This window comes from Haliaeetus albicilla, chromosome 9 (assembly GCF_947461875.1).
Source record: "Haliaeetus albicilla chromosome 9, bHalAlb1.1, whole genome shotgun sequence".
NCBI classification, from domain to species: domain Eukaryota; kingdom Metazoa; phylum Chordata; class Aves; order Accipitriformes; family Accipitridae; genus Haliaeetus; species Haliaeetus albicilla.
In genome coordinates, this window is record NC_091491.1 from 2,128,022 (window position 1) to 2,155,337 (window position 27,316).

General features: G+C 38.0%; 1 protein-coding gene across 6 annotated transcripts in view; it reads left to right on the forward strand.

Moving 5' to 3' along the window:
* SYNRG (synergin gamma) overlaps positions 1-27,316 on the forward strand; it is a 44,637-nt gene that overhangs the window by 5,585 nt on the left and 11,736 nt on the right. For 2 of the 6 annotated variants that reach the window (XM_069790925.1, XM_069790926.1), the window contains exons 2-15: positions 73-113; positions 1,439-1,557; positions 3,494-3,624; positions 3,947-4,052; positions 4,334-4,445; positions 5,606-5,905; positions 6,641-6,865; positions 9,306-9,383; positions 10,103-10,299; positions 11,172-11,420; positions 12,278-12,414; positions 14,918-15,036; positions 15,212-15,274; positions 17,716-18,666. In XM_069790925.1, coding sequence (XP_069647026.1) covers positions 73-113; positions 1,439-1,557; positions 3,494-3,624; positions 3,947-4,052; positions 4,334-4,445; positions 5,606-5,905; positions 6,641-6,865; positions 9,306-9,383; positions 10,103-10,299; positions 11,172-11,420; positions 12,278-12,414; positions 14,918-15,036; positions 15,212-15,274; positions 17,716-18,666 — 2,828 coding nt within the window. Of the gene's footprint in view, positions 1-72; positions 114-1,438; positions 1,558-3,493; positions 3,625-3,946; positions 4,071-4,333; positions 4,446-5,605; positions 5,906-6,640; positions 6,866-9,305; positions 9,384-10,102; positions 10,300-11,171; positions 11,421-12,277; positions 12,415-14,917; positions 15,037-15,211; positions 15,275-17,715; positions 18,667-27,316 lie in introns of those variants that run through there. The other 4 variants (XM_069790929.1, XM_069790931.1, XM_069790927.1 and 1 more) reach the window with 3 other exon arrangements.

Here is a 27,316-nt window from a genome sequence, read left to right on the forward strand (position 1 = left end):
AGGTAGCTTTTTCAGTCATTTATATTTGCACTAAAATGGTAGACTCTCATGTACCCTTTTTTCCTCCTCCAGTTTCATGTTTCCTGTTGCTGGTGGTTTGGGCCCCCCTCAAGGTATGTATAAAATTAACATTTTTAAGTTCTTTACTTTGTTTAGATACATTAAACAAAATAGTTCTGCACTGATGCTTAGAAGCATGATTATGAATTGAAGTCCGTGGTTGGTTTTCCCCTTTAATGCAATACTGGTAAGCTGGCTCTCACAACTATATTTATAAAACTTCCTATGCAATGTCAAAGAAGCAGTGTTACCAGAATGCTAGATTAAAGATCTAGGAAAACTGTATCTCCATTTTTAACCTGAATTTGCCTTTAAGATTTTTGTGTTATTTTGAGTGTGGTATTTAACCTCTTTATGCTTCATCTACCAGCTGTGCATACCCATATTGTGTGGGTGTTGCAAGACCTGGTAAATATTTACAAAGCACAGCAAGACCCTGGGACAAGAGTCACAACCTGTGTGGAAAGTATTAATACAATAGGAGAGCCTCAGCCTTAAATTACCTTTCTTCTCATTCCTGTTGCAGTGTTGTTTAATTAATGGAAAATACAGAGAGAACTTGTAGGGGAATTGGAGAGTTTTCTCATAAAAACTCTCAGGGACTGACTTATGAATTATTCCTGAGAGTGTTGCGTCCCTCCTGGAGTGTTTTTGTGTGTGATGTTCAGTTATGCACAGTTACAATTATCTCGTGGTGTGCTGGTAACAAATGTATTAGTGTGTGTCTCCCAAGATAGCAATATATGAGACATGAAAATACTGGAACAGAATCCACTTGCCTTTATTAAGTGAATTAATACATTCCAACTTGATTTGTCCGATTTTATTGAAGTTTAGCTTTTACTGACAAATATTGTAACCATTCTAATATATGTAGTGGGCTGATTAACCTACAGACAAGTTATCCAGCTAGATCAGAGTATGAATTTATGTTGTGAAAATAATGAGTTTATTTCCCAAGACTGATCTTCAAAAGCTGCCAGTTTGTAAGTTTTCCCTTTCAAGAGAAATGGACGGTTATCAGCACCAGTCAATCTGGTACATCAAATCTCGTTAATTGTAGATGACCCTTTCAAAAAATCATATGGGAAGAAACCCACAGGGAATCCTTTGGATGGTGGGAGGATTCATCAGCTTAGTTACTGGGAAAGCCCTGTAAGGTTTCTTCCTTTAGACTGACCAATATCTAAACTAAGGAAATTCTGTGGCTGCCTGCAGCGTAACATTTTTTTTTTATTTTTTAAACAGTCCAGCAAGATTGAGAGTTTTTTTCCTTTGCTTTGCTGGTTTAGTTTAAAAAAAAAAAAAGAAAAAAAGGAAAAAAAAAAAAAGCTTTAACATTAACTGGAAGCTTACCTTGTTTAATGTTTAATTTTAGGGATGATCCCTATGCAACAGCAAGGATTTCCAATGGTTCCTGTCATGCAGTCCAATATGCCAGGCATGATGGGAATGAATTATGGTTCTCAGATGCCCCCTGGACCCATGACCATGCAGGTGCGTGGCAATGAAATGTGGACTGAAATGAGATGCCTTGGTGCTTGTCTGAAAGGTGATAGCTGATGCCATAGTCCTCTCACAATTGCTGTGGGGTAAGAGGGTGGAATTTGGCTAGAAACTGAAGTGTTGGTATTAGTCCGTAGTGGGACATCGTGTTTTGTAGTATTCTCTTTGAAGATATTTCTGATAATTTAAAGAATTCTCCAAGTTTTGTTGGGATCTGGATAGAGAGAGTGGGTGAGCTTGGCATACATTACTCACTGTTGTAGAGTAGAGAGAAATGAGGGTGTAGTGCAAGGACAGCCTCAGTACTATTTAAAGTAACTTGGACGTTATAGCCCACTCAAAGATGTCAGAATCTGAACTTCCATTTCATTATATGTGTTATGACACCAAAGTGTGATAAGAGTGGTCTCTGAACAGGAAAGGAAACAAAAGCACCAGCGAGGTGTTGAAAAGCTACCAGATGCCACCTACTCCAAAGTGTTGTTAGTAATAGTATTGAATTGTTAATTAACTATAATTCAAAACTCCCACAGCATACTTCTTCTGTCTTTTTAATTTTGCTTTGTGCTTTTTCTTCTTTTGCTTTGGTTTAATGTACTTACTGCTAAGGTGGCCGTATTGTGTAGTATTTTAAATGAGACCTTTATAAGCTGGTAAGTGACTGTGTACACAGTCTGATTGATGATGACCAATTCACTGAATTGTTATATCCCTTTGTAACTCAAATGCTGGAGTTAATAGAATTAAGTTTCCTTAGTGTAGGTGGCAATTCATAAACTTTCTTTTTAAACACCTTGTTCTAGGGAGCGAGGAATCTCTTATGTGCTGTATTTTCTCACGTGACCGGTTTTTCCATTTGTCCGACTTCCTGTGTTTCATTTCTTGCTAAAGTAACATTGTCTTTAACTCTGCTGTTGCTAATTGAGGAATAAAAATGAAATATGAGCAGCTAATATTATGTTTTCTTTCTTTTAATCTTTTGTTTTCTATTTAGCACCATATGTGCTTAGGTACAAATTTGCACTTTGCTGAAATTTAATGTTTTGGCATGGCTTCATAGCCAAATTGCTATGTGACAAATTGAATTTATTGTATCTTGCCATCTCCTTGCAATCCCTTCCCTTCCCACCCGGAATTTATTAGATTAATTTTGTAAAATTTATAGTAGGAAGATGTTTTTATGAGAGCTGGTCTAAAAATAATAAACAACTTTTGTTCTCTTCCTACGTGTTCTGATACCAAATACAAAATGAATGGTAAGAAAAGTAAATTATTTTCTGGCCCCTTCTATATTAGGCAAGCTTTGCTCTATAACTGTACCAGAATATATTTATCAGCAAATGTTTCTGATACAGATGCAGTTTATTCAGATAAGTCTCCTCTAGGCTGTTGTCATATACTGTCTCCCTCCATTGACTCCTGGATAAGCTATGTTTGCAAAATGACTAGACCACATTTTGCCAGCATCCGTTGTTGGTTAGGAGTGTGCACGTCCAGCAGGGAATTTAAAATTATTATGCAATCACATAGAATACGTAGAAACAAAAAACCCAAGAAAACCCAAAAGCATGGTACTGAACCATATGTAAGCACTGTAGGATGCCTGTAACATTCCTGCTCTTGAGGTAGGTTGTATGGACTTGAAGTCCTGATTTTTGCATTTGACCAGAAGACCATCCTGTCTTGTAAAATCCTTTAAGAATTGTAACTCATTATTGAGAGGGAAGAGTGCCATCTACTGAATGACCAGTGCTTTGTTCTGTAGCAGCTCACCTGTGCTCAAACACTGATCATCCAACTGTTCTTAACGCTCTTCATTTTATGAGATCTACCTAGTTTGCAATTTGGCAAGGTGTAATTGCCAGTGGTTTAGCTTTTTCTATAGACAAAAAAGAATCTTGGAGTTGTATTATTTATTTTGTTCTAGGGTGGCATGCCCTTAGGGCCGATGCCAGCGACTGGAATGCCTTACATGGGACAGGCTTCTTTCTTGGGAATGCGTCCAGCAGCTCCGCAGTACACCCCTGACATGCAGAAGCAGTTTGCAGAGGAACAACAGTAAGTGACACTTTACTGACTCTTGGGAAATTCTTTTTTAAGGGGGAGATGTAGTCTGGAAGGGCGGTAAAAATATTGATAGTTTCTCTAGAAAAGTAGTCCATTTAGGGCTGTAGAATATTGTTGAGATCATTCCATTGCATTTGAAGGCCATCTATGAAGTTAGTTGTGGCTGTCATACAGCTCTGAGAAGAGACAAAAATGTGTGCGCCAAGCCATCTTGAATTTGAGATAGAAGAAATGGAAAAATTAAGCAGAAGCTTGCCATGGAAATTGTAATGAAAAATTATTTTTAGACTTTTTTAAAATAATTTTTCTTCAGGAAGAGGTTTGAGCACCAGCAGAAATTCTTAGAAGAAGAAAGAAAACGGCGCCAGTTTGAAGAGCAGAAACAAAAGCTAAGACTCCTAAGTAGTGTGAAACCTAAGGTATGTCCTAAATAGTAAGTGGGGTGTTTCTTTCTTCAGGTTTTTTTTAGTGGCTTTTAATGGGATGGTCTCTTTCAACAAGCAATTAAGTGGGGAACTTATATGAGACATCAGATTACATCTTGAAAAGTGCCTGGAATAGTCAGTCCTTTACATGCTGGAGAAAGAAGGGTTTAATCTAACAGCAGGCATTGCTAAGTTTTGTACTGAAGAAATGTGGATGTTGAAAGAAAACTGAGCTGTTCTGTGAATTTTTCAAAATGTGTTCTGTGGTGTTTCAGACAGGTGAAAAAAGCAGGGATGATGCTTTGGAAGCCATTAAAGGAAATTTAGATGGTTTTTCTAGAGATGCTAAAATGCACCCAACACCAGCATCACATCCAAAAAAGCCAGGTTTGTCATTTTTCTACTCTTCCAACTGAAAATAAAACTCTAATGTTTGAAACCCTCAGCAGGGGGCACTAATTTCAAGAAGTATTTTTATTTGGCGGTACAAAGGGAGTGGATTAACTGTTTTGTAAAATAGTGTCATTCTAGCAACTGTTTGCTTGGTCAGGTTATGAGGGTGAAATATTAGATATCAGCTTTTATTAGAAGACTTGAAATCTTTAAAAGAAAGCTTAACGTGCTGTGCTTAATGTGAAATATCATGGAAGTTGATAATGCGTTTGTTCTTTTCTAGTCAAAGCATTAATTAATGTTTTGCAGAGTTTTTTTGAAGCCGAGAAGTGCTGTACAAGTGCTAAGAATGATCAAAACCTTGTATAATGACTTCAGTGTACTGTAACAGCTTACTTGTGTACTGTTGCCTGGGCACGGTCAAACCGAAGCCTTCTGTATTCTCTTCTCAGTAATTACTACATTTGTAACAATTACTGCTAAAGATTTCCTGTGAGTTGTAGTATAGTTTGTTCTGTGTCTAGCCTGAAACAAAGTTTATCTAGACAGGCTTTTACCTATATAGGTCTTTATCTCTACTGTGGATTTGCTCTTTGATAATTTTGAAGTTACAGGTGGTTTCTGACAATTTTCCATTGTCTGTAGATTTGCCCATCCTATGTCAGTTTTGTTAAAATCGGTAACTATGGAAGGGATCAAGCAGAAAATTGCCTAAATGAGAGATACTTATTTTGTATCCTATGGTATATCATTGAGTTTCTAAGGATAAAACGTTCCTTTGAGGGAGAATGTCCCCCTGTGCAGACCCCCATTATGTCCAGCTTAAAATATTACCTCTTGATTTGTTTTGACCCAGTCTGTTTAAAACAAATAGAATACTTTCACAGCCAGTGTTAAGAACCAAGTTTCAAAGTGTTTACATGATAAAAATCTGGGAGAGAAGATGCATGGTTGGAAGTGGCTGCTCAGTTTTACCTTATATGTTTGTTATGCTGACAGTAGTAACTCTTCACATCTCTGTCAAATAATGCATCCACTGCTGTTTCCCCTTGTCCATTTGCTATGTATACCTAGTATTTGCCACTTTACCTACCTTTCCACTCGTGAACCTTTTTCCTCATCACTTTGCATTGTGTGTTCATTCCATTTTACAGATCATCTCACATCATCCCATTCTGCTGTATCTGTTTCCCACTCTGCTTTTCTTGATGATGAAGAATTTAGTGACTTTATACAAGGGCCTGTTGAAATCCCCAAACTGGTGCCTCAACCCACCTCTCAGCCTTTTCAGCCTTTCCATTCTGCTACTGAGGCTGGGCAGCTGCTTTCAGAAAAGGCTGTGGTCCAACCTCTCCCTCCAGCCCAGACTCCAGTGTTATCCATCCTGCATGGTACAACTGGGCAGGTTCCTTATTTTCCTACCTCTGCATCTTCACCCAATATCCATAAAACAGGTAACTAAAGTATCTTTTTTTACATGTCATCTTCTGTCATAGGGCTGCACAGAGTCTTTACTTATTTTGTTGGGGTTTTTTTCAGTCTGGCTGAAAGAAGTAATATATAGGCAATTAAGTAGAAACCTGCTGATCCATGGGAAATGATTTAAGTCCCCTTCTTCCTTCCCTTAGAACTGCACTGTAAAAGCAAGTCATGTGTGGATCCAAAGATTGCTAAATATGCATATGGCTGATCTTAAGTGAATTAAGTCTTGTGTGCTAGCATCTTCATAAGTCTGTGTAGTAGAAAAAAATACAGTTGAGATGGTGGTATAAAAAAATAACCATTATGCTAATGTGGAACACTTGTGTGCTTCCTCTCTTGGAGGCTAAATGGATGTTGGTGAGATTAGTGTGAAGAATTTTGCAGATGTAAGTAGATATTGGACACCTGCTACTGATGCCTAGATGATTATGCAATGGTAATCCTAATACAGAAAATAGTTTCATGTGTTCCTTCTCCTACTTGTTGCTTTTTGTCTGTTGAATTTGTTATGTATGCATGGTAAGTAAAGGGCAGGGTCAGGCTATGAAAGTGTTTGAACAGGGTGGTGCTATTGGTCTGAGCGGGGACAGATAATCATCTTGATAACTCATCAGTGGTACCAATAATACTTTTCCTTTGAAAGTGTGGGATTGCAATCTGGGTGGTTAATAACAAAATATAAATAATTCCTCCTGCTGTTTATTCAGGCTCTTCCTTGGAGGAGAAAGTCTTAGATAATGGCTCAAATGAATCTGAACAAGAGCAAACCAAACTTAAAACATCCGAAGTTGGGCACAAAGCCTCAGCTGCAAGCCAAGTTCATCCCAGTCTAACCATCAGTGACTGGGATGTTGTAGGTGGACATGAAAGTGGTACCACTGCTGCAGAGGTGCACAAGGCTTCAGAACAAAACATAGCAGTTGAAGAGTGTGGTGAGCAAATGAAACATTTGACAGAATTTGAATCTAATTAGATGCTGCTTGAATGCTAACACTCTGTACACTAATTCTAAGGCCAATCCTGCATAATTTTGCTCTGAACGCCTGCTTGAATAATATGTTAGTGCCTCCTGCTCCTTGCTAAAAGTATAACTACTATGATTTTGCTCTGAACTTTTTCCATGTGAGTTTACTGCTGTAATCACTTTTAACATGTTTGTTTAATCAGGTTTGCTGTTTTAAAATATTCTGTCCTCTTTCTTAGGATAAAAAAAGATGTGCTTTCTAAAGATTTTTTTTTTTTTTTTAATTACTTAAGGAAACTTATTACTGAAGATGGTCAATGTCATGATGGGTTTTCATCTTTTAACTTCGAGGGAATAAAGCCTTGTTAGGTTAAAAGTCTTAGCTAGTTAATACTTGTTTCCTAGACAATTTGCCACTCGTGCATTATGTCTAAAACTGTCTGTGCTTTAGGGGTCAAAATTTCAAAAGCTGGGCTAGATGAAAACTTTAAGCAAGGTTTAGTTCCAATTTAGATTTTATTAAAGCTGACTATTGACTGTTTGGGTTTGGTTTTTTCCAATCAAAATAGATGCAAGGTCTCTGGTGCACCTTGATTAGTGCTCTGATGTTGTACTCAAGCGTTACATGAAACATGGGCTGCACTGTAGTCAAGTATGATAAAAATACATGTAGTCCTTTGTGTAATCTCACTGTACTGGGGGGTGAGAGGAGACAGAGAAGGGGGAGAAAGCTCCTGGTCTGTAGATAATTGAATCGGGCACTTTCTCAAGCAGTTATTTCTTTCCTAGAAGTACCGTAACTTTTTATTAATTCTCCTCAGTCGTTGGATGTGTTGCTTTCAAGTATTTTCTTATCCAGTACATTTAAAAAACATTAACGGATGAAGTAGTCTGAATGGATATTTTTAATAAGTGGAGGGGCTTTGTAGTACACAGTAAATTGCTAAAAGTGGCTTAACTTTAAAGAATATACAGCATGAAATAGGAGCTGTTCATTTATTCATTGTTCAGTCAATTGCATTGTTCATTTTGTAGAAATTCAATGCGATCTGACGCCTGATTTTAAAAAAAAAGGAAGGGGGGGGGCGCGGAGGGAGGCAGGAAACTACCCTCGTTTAAGAATGTGAGACAGAGCGAGTTTAAATACAGCCTGCAGGTGAAGGTGGTGGTGGAAGTGATTATGTAGAGCAACAATAGTTAAGAATAGTTCCAAATATTTTTAAGGGTGCTTTGAAGGATGAGCTGAAGTACTTCGTGAGGAATAGAAGTTTAGTAGTTAAGTGACAATGCTGGAAAATGGCAGACCCTTAGTCACCTGGGTATTAACAAAGTTTTGAGTAAGACTCTCCCATCTACCAACTAAATATGGCTGAGAATTCCTTTTCACTCCTCACATTATTTGATTTTTAAGGTGCTGAATTTTATCAGAGATTCAAGGGTGAGACGCAAGAATTGGTAGGATGGAAGGGTGGGTAAAGCTGAAGAATAATGAGACTGGAGGAAGTAGCAAATTTATTTTACTTGGCTGGTGAAATGGAAGGAAATGCTTATATTAAAATGTGCTTGGAGTTGTGAGATGATTTGAAATAAGATTGCAGTCAGGAGAGAATCCATGTGGAAGATGAGGAGACGCAAGGGCACTGGGAAAGACAATGAAATCTGAAATGATTCTGATTTTTGTCAGAGCTCCATTCAAGGTGAGCGTAAAATCTGCTCAGGGAGACTAGATAGGAAGTAAAACTGCGAGACTGAGGGGAAGAGTCCACACAGTGGAGAAGGAAATAACAAATTCACAGGGAGTAAAGTGTGGCAGATGACATTATAAAAGCCTGTAGTAGTGAAGGCGGCTGTGATGTCTTCTGCATCTGAAGAGTATGATCAATGGGGCAATAGATACATTTTTGTGAACATGGGATAAGATCTTGCTGCGATTCAGTCTAATAAGCTGTTTGTGGATTTCCCTGATAAGGATGTTCTGGTGGAACATTGTGGTTCTTATGGTAGGTATGAATTTATTTATTCCACAAGTAGCCCTAATAGCATATAGTTGATGGGAAGACTAAATTTGATATGGCAGAGAACTGCTGCTATCAGATTTTAAGAGACAATGAGACTTGAGCTTCTGTGCAACTAGAAATTAAGAGGGAGGCAAATGAGGAGCTCCTTATTTCATTATGTATATAACTGTATTCTTGCTGTTACTGTCAAATCATTCTAGTTATGTTGAAATACATATTCCTGCAGTAGCTGTTTTTCCTCTGAGCACAGTGATTCCTATCTGAAATCTTTGCCTGAAATGCTAAATGATACTGACCAGCTATGATCTAGTCTCTAAGATCTTTATACTCTGAATCTGTATATCCTAATACAGCTGTCTGTCTTTTTCTTACTGAATGGAATACATTTAGGAGTTGGAGTATTCCCTTCACAGGACCCAATTCAGCAAATGATGCCTCCTTGGATTTACAACGATAGCTTGGTCCCAGGTAAACAAGAAAGTGGGCCTTTAGCCAAGAGGGCAGTGTAAGGTGTGAATGTACGTGTGTTTACGTTGCCATTTATTGATCAAAGCATTATTCTTCAGTTATCAGATAAATCCTGTATCTTTGATACATTACATATTTATGGTGGCTTTATCTGCATTTGAAGAACTATGGGTTTTATTCAAGCATGTTAAATGTTTAATCTAGAATTTATCACGACAGCAGATTATGCTGATAGAGGTTGCGTTGCTGATAATACCACTTTCATTGGTAGTCTGGTTTTTGGCATGTCTTGTAATTAAGCAAGCTAATTTCTTAAGGCTATTTGTTATATATGCAAATAACACAGTAAATAGAAAATGAAATGCTGTAGTAAATATTGATTACACTGAGGTTTAAATACATAAAGCTGTTGTATGTAACTATCTTTTTGTATGGATTATCCTGCAATTTCATTGAAGAAACATGTTTTGAAATGGAGCACTAAGTGTATTTTATATAAAATAATTCTTTGCTTGTGTTAAACTTGTCTGTAAAGACCATCCAATAATGCATTTAGATGAAACATGACGATACAATACAATGCTGGAATGCTGTTGCCCTACCTTACACTTTGTTACTAATTTGATATAATGTTGAGTTTGAGACTAAGTAGAGAAGCAATCTTAAATGTACTTGAAAACAGCAGTTGTCACTGTCTAATACTGACTCCCTCTTAACAGAATTGTATAAGAAAATTTTAGAAACCACTTTGACTCCTACTGGAATAGATACAGCTAAGCTCTATCCCATACTGATGTCATCTGGATTGCCCAGAGAGACCCTTGGACAGATATGGGCTTTAGCCAACCGTACTACCCCTGGGAAACTCACAAAAGAAGAGCTCTACGCTGTCCTGGCTATGATAGCAGTAACTCAGGTATGACTAACACTTTGGAGATTAGTGCAAAAAGGCAGTTCACTTAACTAATCTGCTATAGGTTGCATGTTAGCACAAGTGACTGGTATACCGCACCTGTAGTAAAGTACTACTTCTGTTGAAGTCTAGAGGAGAAACTCTCTCTGTAACTTCAGTGGGATTATAATTTCATCCCCTGCGTTTACATTTCAGTTACTGTTTTCTTTAGTGTCAGTTGAAGATAGTTCTTAGATATACCTACCAAACACATGTATATGTATTTCTAGTATAAAATACTGTCTGTTTTTCTTCTGTTCTATACACATCTGTTTTCGTCAAACTGTATGGTTCCTGTATCCCTTAGTCTGCAAATAGCTAGGCTTGCTACCTCTCTCCTGAACCAGTGGAGTGTTAATTTTAGGCTTCCATTCTTTGTCAGCGTAGTATCATCTCTTAGCGTTTTAATTCTAAATACCAGCCCTGTATGAAAACTAAGGCAAGAGTATCTTGAGTGATGAAGATCAAAGCTGAGGTACCTTGTGGGAGTGGTGTGTAGGAAAGATGATATAGCACACACCAGGTTCAACTTAGCTTTGCTTGCCAGTACTTACTAGATTGGTTTACTAAAAGCCAAACAAGAATGCTGTCAAATGCCTCTGCCCACCCAGGCAGGTATTGTTACCCTCTGTGTAACGCCAGCAGGCAGGGCGTGGACTAGGATTTGCTTATACAGGCTCTTGATAGCATGTTTTGATTTGGAAGGTTTACTTGAAGCTTGACCAATACTGGGCTCTTTCATGATTTCAATAATACAAGCTAGAAACCAGAGCGGGAACGCAGTATACCTTTTTGTTGATGTGTGCATGGTTGTCTTTGCTTTTCTGCCTTTGCAGAGAGGAATACCTGCGGTGAGTCCTGACGTGTTAAACCAGTTTCCAGCTGCCCCCGTTCCTACTTTAACTGGATTTCCGATGCCACTGCCTGCCACAGTGAGCCAGCAGCCTCTGTTGCCCTCCGCACCGCCCGTCTCCATGCCTCTTAGCATTGGGCCGGGTGTGATGGGAATGAGCATCACGGCACCAGCGGGCGGAGCTGCAGGACAGCCTTCGGGAGGGTTCGTGCCATCCTACCCACCCAGCCAGGTTAGCTTGCTCTTGGTGCATGGCAGATCTCCGTTGTCCTGGAAAGAGAATTAGCCTGACTTTCGAAGCTATGTACAGACAACAGACTTTAAGTAAACGGCAAAAAAAGGAGCTGAAATCTGGCATGTGACATCCAAAAGCGTGAAGTCACGCCACTAAGGATGTTCTGTTATTTTTTCTGTTTCTTTCTGGTGGCATTAGAATAGGTACAGAAGCATTCTCCATTACAAACTAATTGCATTGAAAGAGGGTTGTAGTTGTAGTTAGGATTTTGCAATGCACATAAAATGGAATTCCAGGTTAAACTACACAACAGACGCTATTAGCTGGTAAAATAAGTCCGAGTTTTCAGGAGAAGCTGAGAACTATGAAAACCTCTGGTTTACAACACTGTAAATCATGTGGGAGATAAATTTTGCTGTTTGCAAATATGGTTCATGCTTCTTTGGAAGATATGTTTTCTGATGCTTTTGCTGTGTGTATTGATTTTAAATTATTGATTGATTTAAATTATTAATATTTGTCCTGTATTAAAAGATTACATGGATATGATCAATAATACATTTAAAGTGAAGGGAGTCGAGTTCCTTATTCACCTGTTCTTCACACATGCTACTTGTAATCCTGTACACCCTGTGTGTGTTTTGAGTTGGGTGAAGTGCAGGCGAAGTGGAAACACTGACCATGCTAATTTTGCGTGCTAATGTTGAAAGGTTTTTTCCTTCTTTTGTTTGTGGTTTTGTTGTTTTGGTTTTTTTTCCCTCTTAAGTCAATCATGCTACTCTAAACTGCTTTCATGCTTTATGACAATTTGAAAAGACAACAGTATAGCAATTTACATGTTGTTTGTAATTCAGGTAGTAAAACCAGAAGATGATGACTTCCAGGAGTTTCAAGATGCTTCAAAGTCTGGCTCACTAGATGACTCTTTCACTGATTTCCAAGGGGATGTAGCTGGCTCCTCCAAAGCAGCCAGTTCACAGCACCGGAGCAGGTAGCAGATCTTTGATTTCCACCTCTTCAGTATTTTAGAACTCTTTTAAGAAATGAAATGTTTTCCTCTTTTGTGGGTAGCTTTCTAGCCTGTAATTTTCTGCTGTCATCTAACTTTTACTCTGGCAGTTTCTTTTGAACGTTGTTACAACTACAATTAGGCTTTCTGAATCAAAAATGACTTGATGTGCCATAGGTGGTTGGCCATTCTTTAACATTCTAGTCATCATGCTGAGGTAAATTGCGTTTACAAGGTATGGGGATAGGTTTTCAAGTGTTTATACTACTGCACAGGCAATTGAAAGTTACTTCATACTGTGCATTCAGGCAAAAATCTTACATAAAGCTATTCAGAAGAAATACACTGGGACAGAGGACGTCTGCATTTAGTGCTGTGTGCTTCCATTAAAAGCATGACCCTATGTTTGTTGGAGTTGATAGAAACCATTTGCTGATATCAAGGTCTTTCTTCACGCCCTGAATATGGATACCAAAATGCATGTAAAGAGCATGACATCATACTCTTAAATGACTGAGAACTCTAGTGGACAGGGTTTTTTTACTTCTATCATTTCTCTGGCCAGTGCTTAAACTTTCGATAACTGACTATAAATCTCAATTGAAATTTCATTCAGACTTCAGCAGTCTTGGCTTTTCATTTGGGAGACTGCCAAAATGTAATTTGGGATCAGGCAAATTTTGTATAACAAAATAAAGTAAGCATGTTTACTCCCTTTGAGAGTTTACAATTAATCTTTCAAAGTCCTGTGATTACAAAATTTCAGTGTTCTTTCCTTTCACTGCACATGGCAAACTTTTATGTACCTCCCAGGTGTCTAATTGTAGACACACAAATTTTCTGTGTATTGAACTGACTGTTCTTAGTTGCAGATAGAACTAGCGTTTTCCAGGTAAGCAGTGATTACTGGTTGCTTCCTCAACAGTGACGTCAAATGGGGATACTAAAACAAATTGTTCCGTTACACCATGCCTAATGGCATTCTATGTAAGAAATTAAATTTTGCTGATGTCAATCAATGCCACATGCATCTGAAGATGCTCTATTTTAAGTATATCTTAATTTGTGTTAGACATCATTTTGCAATTAAAACTGTTCTGTTACTGAAAGTTTTAACGGAAACATTGTTTGTAAATTCCACAATGAGAAGTAGAGGGATCATAAAGAAAAAAAAATAAATTTTTTTAAATGGTGTTTCTTTTTCACTGCAGCAGTTCTCTTTATTCAGTTGTAAAAACGTTCAGTTTTGAACAGAATGTTACAATGAGCTATAATCTAATTGCTTATGGAGCTTTATTTAAAAAAAGCCATCTGTAGAGTACAGATGATTAACCATTACATTTGCCAAGATTGCATATCTAATAGCCTGTTTTGCAGTGATGTGAAATTTAATTATATTACCATAAGCTATATTTTTTTGACATTGCACTGTCTGTCTGCAAGCATCACAGACCATCATTAGCACGTGTGTGCAAGTGCTAGGTTTGTATGTTGCTTGTAGGCTGCTGATAAGGAGATTTAAATGGCTGTGGAAAGATTCTTGCTTCAGGCCGAAGAACACCATAGAAATTCATTCACGTTTTCAATGTGCATAATATTGAATGACATAAACTAGAGGTAAAATGCATCATTCATATGTAAAGGATGTTGTTCTGTAGAGCTGCCAAGGTCTGATAAGGGGGCTTGTGTGGAGGGCAAGCAAAGCTCTCGCAGAACATCTTCTAAATCTTACAGCAGTTGCTAACATGGTATTAGGTTATTATGGCAGTTTTACTATATAAAGTAGAGTGTGTTTATGTGCAAAAAGATTTTCTTGTGACACTGTGGACTAATCCTTATTTTGCTGATAAGATAGCTACCTAAACTCGCTGATTTGCACTGACAGAAATTCAAAGTTATCCTTTCCTTCCTTTTGAACTGTGGTTCCACTTTATTCTCTTAATTTTGCAATATGTAATGAAATATAATCAAAAGTAGATAAGCTGAAAGTATGGAGCTGGCAAAATCTTGTGCAGTTTTAACTCTTTACTGTATCTAGTTCTATCAGGGAGAATTGTCCTTATGCTGCCCTGGGCAAAGCAATAAATTAAACAGCAGTGGTTCTGGGGTATGTCTCTGTGCTTATTCTCTCCTGGGCTAAGAATTCCTGTGGTGTAAAGTTCTGGAGTGTTTCTTTCATGTTTTGGTATAAATCAAAATGAAGAAGGGTGAAAATTGACTTCTGGCCTAAAGAAATATGATTAGGTGAGATAAAGTGTGAATTCACCCATCAGCTACCCACCTGCCTGTTTACGTGCTCTTATTCTTAATAGATACTGAGGTAGTTTACATCAAGTTCTTGATTTAAGAACTCTTTAGGGTTACAAGCTTAGGTTTAGTGATCCAAATTGTGTAGTCATAATAAGGCTTCTTTAAATAAAACCTGGAAACATAGATTTCTTATGGATAAATTAAGGAACTTTGCTTTTATCTCTTTTGTTTTTAGTGTTCCTTCTTTACTAATGCCACTCCCAGGTAATAAGGCACTCTCATCAACTGATAAGTATGCTGTGTTTAAAGGAATTGCAGCTGAGAAGCCTTCTGAAAGTACAGCTACTTTTGGAGGTAAAAGGAAAAATATACAACCACTGTGAGCAATTTATTGCAATATCTCATGTATCTTGTTTTTGGCATTGATAAAATATTAATATTTAAAACCAGAGCAATTATGCCAATATAAAATTTATTATATGAATTCATAATATCTTTATGTAAATGTATTTCTTCTCGTATTCACTAGATTGTGGAGACAAGTATAGTGCTTTCCGTGAATTAGAACAACCATCAGAGAGCAAATACTTAGGTAAGCAGTATGTTTTTTGGAGCTGTTTTAATACATTTTTATGATTATTTTTATAAGCTGCAGAACTTCCATTGCTAGAATTCCAGAATAATGGTGCTTCTGCTCCTCTAAACAACTTAGCGGGAAGTATCCTGAAAAAAAAAAAATGTGATATACTACTGGAACAATCTACAAATTGTATTTCTAGATGATTGGCATCTCTTTTGGATGCTTCTGAGTTTTGTTTTAAAATAACAATATGGCTGGAATTTGTTCATTTTAACTAAGGAGTCAGGTAGTCTTAGAAGACAGATTAAGATGCTTCTGGACAAAATTGCAACTTTTCTCTATTGTTAGGGCAGAATTTAAACTTTTCTGGTTTCTGGTGCTCTAAGAATAAATCTGATCACTTATTTTGAAATTTGTGTTTAACTGGTTTTGATTGGGAAAAGTAAAAGGTGGCATGTGAGGTGCAAGACTTGTGTAGTTACAAAAGCAGAGTCTCCCTAAGCCTTTTCCAGAACCATCTATGTCTAATTCATTTATGCAATATAAGTGATAATCTCATCTTTTTAATCAGATGGGGAAAAAGTTTTGTGTATTATCAGTAGACAGATCAGAAGATAAACATATTACTAACTTAACATAAGTCTGTGAAAGTCAGGTTATACCCAGCATTTTGTTTGTCATTATTAGAAGACAACTTTAGACTCTAGGATAAAACTGCTTACCTGAGTTCACTCCTACACATTTGTCAAAGACAGAATTCTTTTTTTCAGATGCTGAGTTTCTGAAACCCCTGTAATGTTTTGTGAGGTTTTTGTGCTCAGTACCTCTTCAGGATTAAATGCATGCAATGAAATTAAATAACATTTTATCTCTTTCTGTACATGTTCTAAAATACAGGAAATTACTATATATTTGCCTGCTATCCAGGTCTGACCACTCTTAACCCTTTCACCAGCTTACATTTCTAATGGAAAAGTTTGCAATTTATCAGTAAGTTTAGTTTGCTGTGATGTTTTAGTTTTGATCAATGAATAGCAATTTCATGAATATTTGTACTGTTGCTGGGCCAAGTGAATTGATTTGGAGGGGAGGGAGAATGGAAGAATATGTCAGGTATAGTCATGGTCCTTTACTACCATTATAAAGAGTATTCTTTTAAATCTTGGTTAAACTAATTTGAAGTATGACACTGTGTGGTAGCTTAAGAATTAAATGTTAATGGTGTACTTATAAAATAGAACAAAATGTGCTTATTGGACACTTGTCTTAAAGTATGCATCAATACTTTAAAACTACAAGTAGTCTAAGTATGTAGATGCTGGTGAATGGGTTAAACAACTCAACATTTTTCATGTACAAAAGAAATTGCTTTATAAAAAAACCAATTGTGTATGAACAGGAAGAAACTTATAAAATCAGTACACCGAAATATTTAATGTAAATTTAATGAAAACATGGAAAACATTGTTACCTAATGTTTAATCAGGTTTAAATTATAATCCTTACATAGCATGATCTTGCGTTCAATATGTAGTTGAACTAGAGATCTGCACACCTCCAAGCTTCCTAGTAAAACTGTAATTAGTCTTAGCAGAAGCTAGAAGATGCCCGAATTATTACATATTACTGAAGTTCTGATCACTTAACGCTTTTGTACGTTTAGGGGAACCTGATGGAAGGAAAACATGGTAGATTAAAATGAGAGCTTAAAAATGTTTTGAAACAAGACATTAGGATTAGCACCTTGCATTCTTTTCTGTTTGGGCCTTTGTCTCTTCCACCTGTTGGGGTCCCCATTATGCCCAGTTGGATAGGCTTGTTGGCTGTCTGTCTTCTTTCAAGTGAGGTTTTTTCAAAAGTACCTTTGGCCACCAGGCAAGTCTGGTTGGTCTCTACTATGTTCCCTGTTCAGCTTATCAGCAGGGTTGCTTTTGTCTCAACCCTTGCTGACGCCCCATGAATAAACTGTATTTAGGCAATATTTTGAAGAGAGGGAGGCAGAGAACTGCTTCTGTAAGAAGGCAAATACTACATTGGTGTAAGTGAAATTCAAGGTTACGTTCATTGCTTTGCAAATTTGAGAAGGATGAGGTGGGAAAAAGAACTTATGTGGAAGCTGAATAGGACAGTACTGATCACCTTTTGAATCTATTGGTGATGGTGTGTTTTGATATTAACTCAGTGTAAAGGGAATTTAATATGACTTTGAGGCTATTTGAAAGACTTAAGTGTTTGCTGGAATGAATAATAGAATCACTGACCTTGAAACTTGTGTGGTTCATAGAAGTTGAGTTTGCAGTTCTGCGTGCATCCTGAGGTCTTAAATTAAGTAGTTTGCATAAAAACTTCTGACATTGCATGAAATCGTTTGCTTGCTTGCATGGTGTGAGTATGATGTATTTGTTGTCACTGCAGTGTCTTCTTATTGTTTTTTTCATTGTTTTTATTCTCAGGAGATAACCTTGCAGAATTCAAGCCTGCAGGAACCGATGACGGTTTCACAGATTTTAAAACCGCTGACAGTATCTCACCGTTAGAGCCACCTACGAAAGACAAAACTTTCCCTACACCCTTCCCTTCTCTGCCTGTTCAGTCAAAACAGCAAACGCAAGCAAAGACCTCTTTGAATCTAGCAGACTTGGATCTCTTTTCCTCTACTGGAGAAAACAAGCAGCCATCCTTTCCACCTGCATTTAATACGTCAAAATCGGGCTCTTTTCCTCCACCACCTCTTCCATCTACCACTGCCCAACCAGCACCCAGCAAAAGTTCAAGCTTAGCTGATGACTTTGGAGAGTTCAACCTTTTTGGGGAATTTTCTAATTGCGCATCAGCCAGTGGACAAGATGATTTTGCAGATTTTATGGCTTTCAACAATAGCAGTGGATTTTCCGAACAAAAACCAGATGACAAATATAATGCACTTAAGCTTGAGGCCGGTCCTGTTCCTCAGTCTGGCTCGTCTGCCAGCGTGGCGAAGAGTGGGCAGAGTTCTGCCACTGCTGCTACGCCCACCAAATACGATATCTTCAAACAGCTTTCTCTGGAAGGCTCTGGAGCAGGCTTTGAGGAGGCGAAGGACAACACGCTTTCTTCAGTGAAGAGCGATGATGATTTTGCGGACTTTCACTCTAATAAGTTTTCTTCCACGTGCAACAGCGCGGATAAGTCCCTGGTGGACAAAGTTGCAGCGTTCAAGCAGGCCAAAGAAGACTCTGCTTCGGTGAAGTCTCTGGATCTCCCTTCTATTGGTGGCAGTAGTGTCGGCAAGGAGGATTCTGAAGATGCGTTGTCTGTTCAGTTTGACATGAAACTGGCTGATGTGGGAGGAGATCTTAAACATGTCATGTCTGATAGCTCTTTGGATTTGCCAACAGTTAGTGGCCAGCATCCACCAGCAGCAGGTGAGGAACTGGTTAGATTGCTCTGGTAACATAGGTGATGGAGATTTCAGTGTTTTTCTGTGTGCTAAATTACAGTATTATGCACTAGTCTTTCAGTAGTGAAAGACTTCTAAATCTGTGCACCCGCTAGCCAACAGCCCCTTAGCAGGGCAGTGTTTATTTTTTGTCTTAGAAGACTATAAATAAGTTGAACAGTTTGAACTCTATGCCAGTTTATTTTTGAGATTTGACAACATCAGATGACTGGTACCTGTTAGCTATTGTCACTTAAGGGATTCGAGTGGAAAATTTTCTAATGCAAACAATGTCATTCCATTTATATTAGCAAGATGAATGGCAGAGAGTCACACTTTAATCTCTTGGTTTCAACAAAGCATTTGGCTTGGGGACTTAACCCGCTCTGCGCTTCTAAAAGGGTAGGCAGAACACTAATTTGTGCTGTTAATGAAAAGCTGTCTAATCAACAACACTAGTATATTCCTGTTACAGTAGGGCTTAATCTGTGTAGCCAGTATTTTGCAGGACTGCAAGTAGAAGTATTGCATACACTTCTTAGAGTTAAAACCCTCGTTGGAATAATTGTGCAAAGGGCCTGTAAATGCTGGTCTCATGATTGGTAACTCTTGGACCTAAATTTAAAACCATAGGACTTTTACTTTATCCTTATCAGGTTTTCACCTTCTTTAATTTCCCTTTATGAAAGTACTCCTGAGAGAGTGAATTGACCATCTCCAATGTGATCGCATATCGTAAACCAAATTTCCCAAGTGTCCTGCTTTTTCTTTTCAAGTGTACATAGGAAGATAAGATGTAGTTAAATGTTCTGTGGCCTTCAATAATACAGGAACCATTACTGTGTTTTAGCGACAACTATTATGCAGTCAAAGGCTTTTCTGAACAGGGGGGAGCATACAAACTGTAAATGTAAAAGCTGTTACTGCAAGAATTGGTTATTTCCATATGAAATATTTCTTCCATTTTTGCAGATATGGGTAGAGAAAATATACAGTACTGTAATTTTGCATTATATGATATTTTTAAGTAGGGGAGAGGATTAAGTTGGCAACTTTGACATGGAAGATACTCTATAACAGGGTACAAAATATCAGGAATAATTTATTAGCAAAGACATTTAATTTTCATATTACTGCTTGGTAAAATTCCAAGTTGAGTGAGCTGTCAAAAACGTAGCATCTACAGTGTATTCTTGAATGTTTACTTTGGTTTTGAAAGCACTTTTTCCTAATATTTTTCTAGCCTCTTTTCGTGGTAGTTTGACTTACGTAGCTCTTCTACAGGATGTGAGCTTTTGCCACAGAAATCAGTGATTAATAATTGCCATTTGTGGCAGGAAAGACTTTTTTGGTTTGTTTAAAGGGGTTAGCCGATCATGTGCTTGTTGCTAAACTTTTGAACTCTGAAGTATTAATTAGAAGCTATTTTTATTATACTTAAACAAGTCTGTATTCTCCTATGGTGCCAAGCTAGATGTTTTTCCACAGGGAGAGTTTTACTCCATTTAACTCTGTTTGGATTTCGTAGCAGAGCATGCTCTGGATAATCTGTTACGAATACTTCTGTGCCCATGTGTTCCTTTATGTGTGTTTGATGCATTTCAAGCTAAGAACTGCTGATGTTCAAGTCCTTTTTTTTTTTTTTTTTTTTCAGTTTACATAAAGTTAAAAAGCAGATTTTTTTCTCTTAATTTTCTTTGATCTGTAAATCTAATGTCAAAAAGGGACAGTATCCCTTTGTCATGTTCACTGCTGAGAAATGGGAGACTAGTCATTGGGAACTCTATGTTTGCAAGCACCATGTAACATCTCCAGTGAAACAGCAGCAGGACAGAGGTGCTGGTAAATGATTTGACTTTTTTGACATACTAATACAGAGGTCTTTATCCTTTGGCTATGGAGATTTCATGTTGCGTAGCTTCCAGGTATAGGCAGGTAGGTTGCTTACACTGGGAATCAGAAAGAAATCGTTGAGTTGCTTCCCATACGACGGACTTTGGTCTCTGAGGGAAGAAAGGTTTTCAGTTTTGCTCTCTCCAAAGGGGATACTGTCTCTTTAAACTTTGCTATAATTCTTTGTGTGGAAGGTAGATTATACTAATGTTGCCTGATTTCTCTTGCATTTACTTCGTATAACCCTTTGAGCACTGGCTGCATGCTGTTAGTTTCAACCAGGCTGCTTCTTTTAAACCAAATTTACGTTTCACTTCAAGACGAAAGCATTTTAATTAGCACCTAGTCATGTTATATGAACCCAATTTGTTCTGCGTCCTGCTGAACGTTGCAGCGAGAGCATACCCTTGCCTGGGTATTCTCAAAGGGTTATCCATTTGCTGCACTTACAAATCTGTAAAGTACCTTTTTCTTTGGCATTACTGGAGATCTCTGTATATTTTAATCAACTTCAGGTTTTTTGCTGCTTTTCTAATGTCTAATTTCAACTAAACATTTCCTGTGTGAATGTGCCTTCTCAGATCTGCTTTGATATCTCTCTTCTGCAAGTATTGACCTGCATGCTTTATTCTGATAACGCCCTTACGAGCTCCTATGTATCACTATCTTTTGTGATCTGTAAGTCCTGCTGTGTTAATAAATATTATCTTGGCATATTTTGAAAATGTGGGGATGTGTGTGATTTGTTGCAAACCAGCAATGTATCTCTTTTTCCTGAAAAATACAAAGTTTAAAGTTATAGTATCCCCTTAAACTGGCAGGTGCCTTTCTCTTGCAGAGCAGTGTGTGGGTGAGCTTCTTCCTCCTCTTCCAACGCTTTGACCTTGCTCCTGCTGCACTCCTGAAAATTTACATATCAGGAAAAATAATATTTTTCAAAAGAGCAGTTTTTGAGAGGGACTGAATAGAGGAAATGTGTGGATGGCAGCGTTGTTTCTGTGATTTGGTTTTGAGGGTATGGTGGTAGTTCAGACTCAAGGCAAATACTGTTTTTTCTGTCTCGTTGTCTCCTCATCTGGATTTCCCTGCTGCCAGCCAAGGTTATGATATGCCTTTGTGAAGGGGACCAACTGGAAAATGTGTCGCTATCTAGGCCTTTACGAGTAGGAGCCCGTTAAACAATATTCTGATATTTATCTAGCTAATCTAGAGCAAGTTAATCGGTGCCCCAAAGTGAAGGACCCTGCTTCCTTTTTCTGTTTGGGAAGTCCTGCCTTACTAAATATTGAAACTTTCAAACACAAATGACAGCTGCAAATTTCTGTCTTGTAATTATGTCACTTCGAATTCCTCCAAATCCTGGGCCACTAACAGTTTGGGATTAATGTCGAATTAGCAGACAAGGTAAAAAGCTAAAGATAATTGAGATATGGAATTACACCAGCACAAACTGGGTTTTTGTAGTTCCTTGCCACAAGATCAAAAACCAGAATATGTTTTTTTCTTCTTTACACCAATCTTGAGAGACTTTAAAAGAAAAAAAAACAACAAACAAAAAACAAATGAAAACAAACAAAAAAACAAACCAAAACAACACTCCTCTTTCATTCTCAAGAACCAGTAGGTTATGCCTAGCCCTAAAGCTTTTTAAACTGAAGGCTTGAACATAAACCTGAGAGACTTACTAATAGCACAAGCCCTGCAGAATTATTTGTTCAGCTAATCATACTTGGAGGAGGGAGAGTAATGTTCATGACTCTATTACATTTTTGTCCAGACTTCACAGTCAAATTCACTCACTCGCATTCATCTAGTATAATTCTGCAAATAGAAGAGCTTAACAACACTTATTTATCCTGTGAAGGCCTCTAACAGCGGAGGGTGCATACGTGTTTTCTGAATGCCTTCCAAGCTGAGCCAAAGGGCGCAGCGCCTGCCCTGGGCTTCTGCAGGACTGAGCTGAGCTGTCTCTCCGCTTCCAGTGCAAGCTCAGGGGGTCTTTATTGTGCTGTGAAATGTTGTCTGTCATGATAATTAAAAAATAATTAGCAAATTCTTTAATTCCACAAGGTTTGAAGGCTTTTTCTCTGCTTTTTCCTTAATTTTATCTGATTGTCAGCATTCTTGATGGTTTCCACCTTAGCAGTGCTAGGTACTGCCATGCTTTAGCAAAAGTAAATTGGAGTAACTCCCTTATCATTAACGTTGTTCCAGACTTCCCCAGCTGAGAAACGGGCTTTGAATTTTTCTGATTGCTGATAGCCATGACACAGGTAGCAGTGGCACATACAAGCCTCTGTATTCTTCCAGTTTCATCTCCGCCTTTATCAGGTAAAGCCCCGCTGGAAGCAGTAAGGAGGTGGTGCCTGTCCCCATCCAGTCTCTGGGCTTCTTGCTCAGACTGCTGGCAATGTTCCCAGTGCAACAGCTCTGGTTTTGGTGCCTTGATGCTGTTCCACTAGAAACAGAACTAGCTACCACCTGCATCACCCTAACAACCAAAAAATAAGAGAGTTATATTTATTCATCAGAATTTAATATAAACTGAAATATAAAAACTTGAAAGTCTCCTGTGTTGGTTAAAATCACTAAATACATTACAATCTTCTGAATTGTCTTTTTCAGTTTTCTGTGGAATATCACTAATGCTGTCAAGGGTTTTCCTTAAATGATTAAACTGTTGACATTGAAGGCTCCAGCTTGTAAATTGCCTCCAGCCATAACTTAATCCTTGGTAGTTGAAATAAATTGTTATAGTTGGCTCAAATGAAGGATGTCAAGTTTTTCTGTAGATGAGATAACACTGGGAAACAGTGCTTTAACTGTATTTCATCCTCTGTCAGTATTCTCCTGTACATTCCTTGGCAGCTGTTGCTTTGCCTCTCTCCAGCAGCTGCATGGCTGGCTTGTATAGCTGTAGCTGTCCCCAGGTGATGATCAGGCAGGCTGGACTGTGGTTTTGGTAGTTCAAAATGGATGGAAAGTAAATGGTAAATATTTCAAACCTTTTGCTTTGGAAGAAATACAAATTGAATTTGGTTTCTAAAGCTCTCGGAAACTTACTGCACTCTAGCATGACACTGTGAAGATCACTTTTTCCATTCTTGATCCACTAGAAAATATTTTTAAGAAAAAAAAGTGTGATTACGTGATACTTGAACGGATCTGACTTTGATTTTTACAGACACACGCACCGGTCCCACCCTGCCCCCATCTATAGGTGATTTGAGAATCTATATCCAGTGTGTTTAATCTGGGGTGTGCTTTGTGGTCTCACCAGTGTAAAGCTGACGGTGATAATGACATGTGGCTTTAACTCTATTGGGAGTAAGAGCTTTTGGATTTTTATAAGAAAACTGAACTCAAATCTCTTGTGTCATTTCTGAAAGACACCACAGAATTGCTACTGAGATTTCTAAGGACTACCGTTTTATGACAATATATTTCACTGAAATCTATTGATATACCTCCTATGGTAGGATTATAGGACTCCTAATGCATGATCAATTCAAGATCTGCCCTGCTTCGACCGGGAATTCGCTGTATGCTCTCCAAAAAATGCTAACTAAGGAATCACTTTTAACCTTAAAGAAAAAGATTGTGTATCCCCAAAACAAAGCATTTTCATGTAATTTTGAATGAATTTAGTCTTTGCTCTTTTTTTTGTTGTTGTTGGATAAAATTTGATGCTTCTCATTAGTTCAGATTCTGTTCTTACTAAAAGTGTCCTGCAGGAGGAAATGGCGGTAGCTCTGTAGCATCTGTCATCACTAAGTGTGATGCTTAGAAGTAATTCATTTTTTTCCCCGCTTAATCATCTCTTGCTTTGAAAAAAAAATTACCGATACACATGCATCTTTTTAAATTTTGAATTGCCATACCGGCAAAATGAAGCTTTTATTACATCAGAGGCTAGAACTGCAGCATTGTAACTGGAGCCTTTTTATTCATTACACGTATCTGTGGTCTTTAAGAAAAAGGCTGTTTGGAGGAGCAGTTCTTAACACTGCTTAATAAAACAATGTTTTGCCAATAATACAGATACCCACATCATGAAGAGTTCTCTAGGCTCAGCCAAGAAGTACTTTTCACATGTAAACTGCTGCTTTGCTTATTAGTCTGGTGGCAAGTTGCTTTGCTACCTGTTGGGGGGGAAACTCGTCTCTTCATTATGCAGCAGATGTGCTAAAGAGCTCAGATAAGCCTTTAGTTTTGCTGTAGCTGTGGCAAAGGTTATGGTGTAATTTCCTCTATTCAAAAACATCTAACTTGTGGCAAATGATTCCATGATATGCAGTGTGTGGCACAGAAAAATGTTGGGGTTTTTGCAACAGAATAAAAATTCTTATAAAAACTAGTTTAACTTGGATTATGGACAGTTACACATACATTCTTATTTTCTATACTTCTCAATAAATTGTTTTTGAACTGCTTTAGCTGTAAACACTTTTTCTCTGAACACAGTATTTTTCCTGTAATATAATACTCTTAGGAAAGTTTATTCACCAGAGTAAGCCTTTTGTAACTATCTAAATAAATAAAACGTACAGAACTGAACTATTACACATTTCATCTCCGCTCTTACACCTATGCAGATGGCTTTCGTGGCTGCATGAATTCACACAGAGAATCTCGAATCTTAGTTTGTGAATAATTAAAATATTGTTCTGCCTTCCCTGCCGTGACCTATTGATTGCAGGCGAAGCATGGGGAGTTCAGGATTCCCACTGAAGCCTGCTGCTGATTCTGCCTGTCCCTGAGCCAGGATCAGATCAGGAGGAGTACGCTGACCTGGTCCTTTAGGATGTGTTTTCAGCTCAAACTCTTACCAGTTATCAAAGAAATCATTCACAATAGATTGTGCAGGTCTTCACAGTAGGCTCATCACTCTTTCCTTTCATTTCCTGGTGAGCACCGAAACAATAGCAGTGCTTAAATCTTTGATGGGTTTTGGAGTCAACACAAATTGAAAAAAAGAGGTTGCCTAGTACACCATGGTATTTTCAAGATCCCAGGATTAATTACAGTTGGCTAACATTTTGTAGGTTATTCTGGCACTCTCTTTAATGCTAGCAAAGCTTTCATTTAACTTCTTTAAACAAAACTGTGTATTTGAGAGCATAAGGTGCGGTTTCTTGTGATAAATTACTGATCCCTTGCAAGTCAGCTTCTTTTCACCTCGGAGCCTTCTTTCTATTCAGTTTTGCCATAAGCAGGTGATTTCATCTCTTGCCTGTTTACCCTCCTGTAAACTGCTTGCTCTACAAATTTAATATTCGAATGGCTCTTTGAAATCCTGCTGTATATATGCAGGGTGCTAACGTTTGTTATTGAGATGCTGTCATGTGCAAATGCAGCAGCTGCAGGAAGACTATCCCTTAGGAAAATCTGATAGATGACACACCATGCCTCGCTGACCCATTGCAAAGGGCCTTTTATTGTAGTAGCCATTAAACTCTATCATTATATTGTATCTTTGTTGGGCTTTTTAATTAGCCATGTATGTGGGTCGTGCCTGGAAAGCAGCCTGAAGTGTAGCGTGCTCTCCCCTTCCAGTAAAATGAATAAATGAAGGCAGAAATGTTTTGTTGAAATGGCTTAATCCTCAGGCTGGTGTGGCCAGATTGAATAAAGAGGGCAGCTGGAAAGTCAGCTTGTTCCCACCCTGGCTGTATTAAACCCAAGTTGCTGCTGCTGTGTGCCAGCCAGTTAAGACCATAATGTTTATCAGAGGAGTCTCAGCTAAAATGATGCTAAGAGAATGTATTTTCTGGTTTGGGTTTGCTTTACCTCGAGACCATTTGACCCTAGGCGCTGAGCAGCGGCTGAATGTCTAATCCAAACTGACAATTGTTAATGCTGGAAAACAAATGCCAAATGTAGTATAGTAGGGTGCTTTTTTTTAATGCTTTAATGAAAACTACCCAGCCCCTGGCTCTCTGTGCCTTCGCTATGGATCAATCTCAGTCTAAACATGAAAGATCAGTTGAATGAGTAGCGGACAAAGCCCAGCAGACCCTGGTCACTGTGCAGGCTCCTTTGCTGGCTCTAATGTAAGCAACCAGGCTATATCTCAAACCTGCTCATGGCAGTGAGAAGAACCTATTGGCCCATATAATTGCCAGGTGAGTATAAATGTTTGGAGCTTTCTGCAAAATAATTGGATTTTCTCTATACTTAACTGAATAAATAGCTGGTAAAAGCTAAAACAAGATCTTCGCAATATTTGTGTCGTTCCTGGAACCTGTAAGTTGGAAGCATTGGCTGTGCGGCACTGCAGTAACTGTGATAAGCTTAAACAGGATTTCGATTTCTTAAAAATTCTTGCAGCACATTTTTATACATTATTTGTATCAAAGCATGAATATAAAATTAAAGTGTATTAATACTTTATCGGAAGGAATAGAAAAGTTAGCCCAGTCTTCTGTGTGGTTGGTTTTGATAAGATGAAATAATGCGATAAGATGTTTGAGTTGCTAATGTTTACATTTTGATTGTAGATTCTGCAGCCAGCATCAGAAAACTGAACTGGTGATCTGTGCAGTCTGTACTGTCTAGAAACATTTATTTTTTTAGAGTTTCTTCACTACCTGTAATGGGGTGGTGACTTTCAGCTTAAAATACAAGGCAATATTCAAAGGTCAGGGCTTACGTTTATTAGATGGGGAATTTTTTTTGTATTAAATGCTTAGGTATTTTTCAGATTATTTTTGTGCAAACTCTAGTGTAAGCCTCATTGAAAC